The sequence below is a fragment of the Vespa crabro genome, chromosome 14 (genome assembly GCF_910589235.1).
Source record: "Vespa crabro chromosome 14, iyVesCrab1.2, whole genome shotgun sequence".
In the NCBI taxonomy this organism is placed as follows: Eukaryota; Metazoa; Arthropoda; class Insecta; order Hymenoptera; family Vespidae; genus Vespa; species Vespa crabro.
The window spans coordinates 3,131,643-3,136,642 of NC_060968.1; the positions used below are offsets into that span (position 1 = coordinate 3,131,643).

At 29.9% G+C, this 5,000-nt stretch overlaps 1 protein-coding gene across 2 annotated transcripts in view; it reads left to right on the top strand.

Annotated features, from left to right (window-relative positions):
* The window catches only part of LOC124429096 (NADP-dependent malic enzyme-like), a 13,828-nt gene that overhangs the window by 4,883 nt on the left and 3,945 nt on the right, over positions 1-5,000 (top strand). For both annotated transcript variants that reach the window (XM_046973932.1, XM_046973930.1), the window contains exons 2-10: positions 1,389-1,557; positions 2,189-2,347; positions 2,482-2,663; positions 2,763-3,072; positions 3,178-3,360; positions 3,474-3,699; positions 3,763-3,905; positions 3,962-4,256; positions 4,418-4,562. In XM_046973932.1, the coding sequence (XP_046829888.1) occupies positions 1,389-1,557; positions 2,189-2,347; positions 2,482-2,663; positions 2,763-3,072; positions 3,178-3,360; positions 3,474-3,699; positions 3,763-3,905; positions 3,962-4,256; positions 4,418-4,562 (1,812 nt within the window). The remainder of the gene's footprint in view (positions 1-1,388; positions 1,558-2,188; positions 2,348-2,481; positions 2,664-2,762; positions 3,073-3,177; positions 3,361-3,473; positions 3,700-3,762; positions 3,906-3,961; positions 4,257-4,417; positions 4,563-5,000) is intronic.

A 5,000-nucleotide genomic window follows, 5' to 3' on the forward strand; every position in this document is an offset into this window, starting at 1 on the left:
TTTCTCAATTCACCTTTCATTCAAGTTTAATGTCTTTTTGTTTTAAAAATAGATATAAAGGACATTTAAATTCGACATTAGTTTGTATACATTAGAAAAGTGAGTAAACATGTAAAAAGAACGTTTATGTTATTTGGCATCATTACTATCAATGAATGATAAAGCGTCAAAGTAGTATATACAAAAGATATTTAGACAATTTTTTTTTCTTTTTTTTTTTTAAATAAATTTTCACATTTAATTAAAATAAATGTTCACATTAGGTATATATGTTTTTTTTCTGTTTTTTTTTTTTCGTGAACTGTCAAAGATATGCAAATCTTTTTTTTTTTTTTTTTTGTGCTTGGTTCATGAGTTATTACGAGTCATAAGCGAATGACCGATAGAACTGACATAATCATTGAAATGAAAGTTTCAAGGTCGTCGAAGAAGATACATTGTAAAAATTTCCATCATATTTAATATGTTAACAATGTTCGAATTTCATCTCGATAAACTTTGCGAGTATCGAAGATAATATTTTTAGGTAAGTGTATTTTCGTCGTAAAAAAAATATTGTTTAAAACAAAAAAAAAAAAGAAAAAAGAAAAAAGGGTGAGAAAAATCATTTCGCAACTAACAAATTATATTTTCGTATATCCCTCATTTCATGCTTGTGTAATTTTTTTTTTCTTTCTTTTCTTTTTTCTAAAATCCAAACCTATATATATATATATATATATATATATATATATATATATATATATATCTTGTTTATTAACCGATTATTCTTAATGATCATTATATAAATACTAGATGATCATTCGGTAACGAATTTTCGGACGACGGTCTCAGTTATATCGGCAAGATGCCAAGGAGGTCACTAATACTATCGCGACTTGTTGATTAACGCTGTCGTTTTAGAAATAAATATTCAAAGAGCACGTGAAAATAATTTAACTCACGTGAATTTAATACAATTTATATATATAATAATCGTCTCGTTATCGTCAATTATGTTTTCCGCTTACCATTTAATTTCATTTGTTTTACGAACAAGAATTATGAATCATCAGGTAAATTGTTAGACATTAACACAATATTTTGACGTCATAAATGAAAAACGTTTCTTCCCACGTTGCAATCTTTTTTCTTTTTTTTTTCTTTTTTTCTTTTTTTTTTTACTTTTTTTTTTTTTTTTTGTACGACTCGCAGTTACATAATAACATGTTATATGATCAAACGTGATAATCGATGCTCCAGAACTCTTAACTTTTGGATGTTGACTCTTCGATATTTTTTGTATGTTGTTTTCTTTTTTTTTTTCCTCGGTTTTTCCTATTCCTTTTTAATCCTTCTTTCTTCTATTTTGTCTTTTTTACTTTTTTTTTTTTTTTTTTTTTCAATAGATCGACCTGCGGCAGAAATTGTGGAGGATCATGGGCGCGGGCGTTACCACCTTCACATCCTGCAGCAAAGGACATCAAACAGAGAGATATTCACGAAGTTTCTGGAGATGTTGTTCCTATAAACATGGTCAAGGGTATTGGACATCTCAGAGATCCTCGTCTTAATAAGGTATAATTTCTTAAAAAAAAAAAAAAAAAAAAAAAGAAAGAAAAAAGAAATATATATATCGTAAAATTTCTAAATGATACGTATCAATGTTTTCGCTTAATTGATAAGGTTCTTTTCGTGACAATCGAAATACCATGATATTCAATACAGTCATTATATTTTATTATTTATTTAGAAAATAATCTAATTACATTACACGCTAATCTGATTAGTCCGTTTCGGGTGTACTTCATAAAAAAAAAAAAAAAAAAAAAAAAAAAAATAGAAAAAGAAAAAGAAAAAAAAAATAACAAAAAATCGAAGAACCAATATTCGAAATAATTTCTTCTGTTATTTTTTATTTATAGAAAATAGATACCGCACGTAAATAGTGAAATAAAGAAAAAAAGAAAAAAAAAAAAAAGAGGAAAGATACAGAGAAAACCACATCGTAAAACTTCTGCTGTCAAGCTTTCAAAATGTGTTTTATAACTCTACTTATGATAAAAGAGTACTTATTGAAATTACCATTGTAGACGGCATGAGTAATTGTCCAAAGCCACAAACGTGTGGCCGAGGGGAACTTATTTATGATCGATAAGGATTACGCAGAAGTTGTAAATTTGATTTCATTGTGTATGTCATCGAATAGGGCTTGGCTTTTACACTGAAGGAGAGAATATCCTTGGGAATTCATGGTCTCCAACCGCCACGATTTAAGACTCAAGAGGAACAATTGGCATTATGCAAGGCCTCGGTTATGAAATATACCGAAGATTTGAATCGTTATCTTTACCTTGTCGAATTGCAGGTTAGATGATAGATATTAAATTTAATTAAATTTTATCAAAAAAAAAAAAAAAAAAAAAAAAAAAAATATATACATATATATAAAAAGATAGAGAGAGATAATAATACATAAATAATTCTGAATAATATTTATAGGAAAGAAACGAAAGATTGTTCTTTCGTTTGTTAAGTGAAAACATCGAACAAATGATGCCAATCGTTTATACTCCAACCGTTGGATTAGCCTGTCAGAAATTTGGTGTGATTTATCGTCGACCACGTGGATTATTCATAACAATATACGACAAAGGTCATATTTATGAAATTCTAAATAATTGGTTGGTATATTACATTTATTATTTATTATAATATTAAATGGGATTAATGGTGCCAATAATAATGATTACTTCGAATGATATTTCTTATTAAATTAAAAGGCCGGAACAAGCGGTACGTGCAATTTGCGTTACCGATGGTGAGAGAATCTTAGGTCTGGGTGATCTTGGAGCATGCGGAATGGGTATTCCAGTTGGAAAATTGGCACTTTATACTGCTTTAGCTGGTATTAAGCCACATCAATGCTTGCCAATTACTATAGACGTTGGTACTAATAATGAACAACTTCGTGATGATCCTCATTATATTGGCTTGAATAAACCGAGAAGTCGAGGCGCTGAATACGACGAATTGATCGACGAATTTATGGCCGCATGCGTTCAAAAATATGGACAGAACGTTCTCATTCAAGTAATTTATAAATATATATTATTTATTTATTTATTTATGTATATATATATATATATACATAACTTCTAATTTCTTATTTGATTTAATTAATATTGATCATTTCAGTTCGAGGACTTTGGAAATCATAACGCTTTTCGTTTTCTCGACAAATATCGTGACAAGTATTGCACTTTCAACGACGACATTCAAGGAACAGCTGCGGTAGCAGTTGCAGGTATACTTGCATCGAAAAGAATAACGAAAAAGAAAATGTCCGAGAATAAATTCGTCTTTCTTGGTGCCGGTGAGGTAGGCAAAGATTTTGTTCTTTAAAAGGAAAAAAAAAAAACAAACAAACAAACAAACAAAATATTTCAATTTAAAATTTATTTCGACATTATCTTTAATCTAAAACAAAATAGGCAGCAATAGGTATAGCTGATCTTTGTGTGAAAGCCATGGAAGCTGATGGTTGTACAGAGAGTGAAGCTAGAAATAATATCTGGATGATGGATATAGATGGGTTATTGGTAAAAAATAGACCGGAGGGTAATCTCGAGGGTCATAAAATTTGGTATGCCAAGGATTACAAAGTAACGAAATCTTTGATCGAGATTGTGCAAGAAATAAAGCCAACTGTATTGATTGGTAAGTAACCTTTAGCCCGTAAACACGTGCCGATTTCTTTCTAAAGTGGAATCGTTCAAATAGGAGCCTCGGCAGCGGCTGGAGCATTTACTCCTGAAGTTTTAAAAGAAATGGCGAAGAACAATGAAAGGCCATTGATCTTTGCCTTGAGCAATCCAACCAGTAAAGCCGAGTGTACAGCTCAACAGGCTTACGATTATACCGATGTAAGTTAAACAATCGATATGAATCTTTTTTTATTACATTTCTATTTGTTTTATAGGGTAGATGTATATTCTCTTCTGGTTCGCCATTTGGCGAAGTTAAACACAATGGAAAGATTTACAAACCTGGCCAGGGTAACAACGCTTACATCTTCCCTGGAATTGCATTGGGTGTAATAGCAACCGGTGTACATCATATCACCGAGGATTTATTCCTTATTTCTGCCCAAACTATTGCCGATCATGTAACTGATGAAGATCTTGAAATGGGTAGCTTATATCCACCGTTAAGCACTATCCGAGAATGTTCAATCGATATTGCCGTTAAAATAGCTAATTATGCTTATGCAAAGAGTAAGTAATTATCGTCGATAATTTATTTAATTATTTTCTATACGATTTATAAACAATTAATAATGTGTATTATTGAACGATCGATATACGTTCTTATAATTATTTTGAATTATTCATAAATCTTAATTAAAGGATAACATTGATCGATTGTATTTTAATAGGTGGCTTGGCCAGTGAATATCCCGAGCCAAAGGATAAACGACAATTCATCGTCAGTAAAATGTATGATGCCAATTATGATAGTCCACTGCCAAATCTATACGATTGGCCGATTGATTATGCCAGTCCTCGTGTTCTACCAGACAAGTAAGTATTATCAAATATTTTCTTAAGATTTAATTTAAATAGAATTTATTTCGATCGAAAGCACGCATCCAAAGATAATACGTAAAATTCAAAAGAGAGAGAGAAAAAACAAAATAGAAAGCAATGATTTAGTTTTATATCATAATGTTGTAGAAAACGAAAGAGAATGATTATTTATATTCTAATTATCGAAATTAATAATAATCTCAAGTAAGAACGAAAGTATAGACGTGATGCAACGTGTGTGAGATATTTGGTAGGATTTAGTTAAGAATAAAAATGTAGTTTAGATTATTAGAACGTAAAGTGCACGTACGTAGCTTGTTATAACATTTCAATCCATTTTTTTTTCTTTTTCTTTTTCTTTTTCTTTATCTTTATCTTTTTCTACTCTTTTCTTTTCTTCTTATTTCTTTTCTTTTCAATTTCATTCAATTT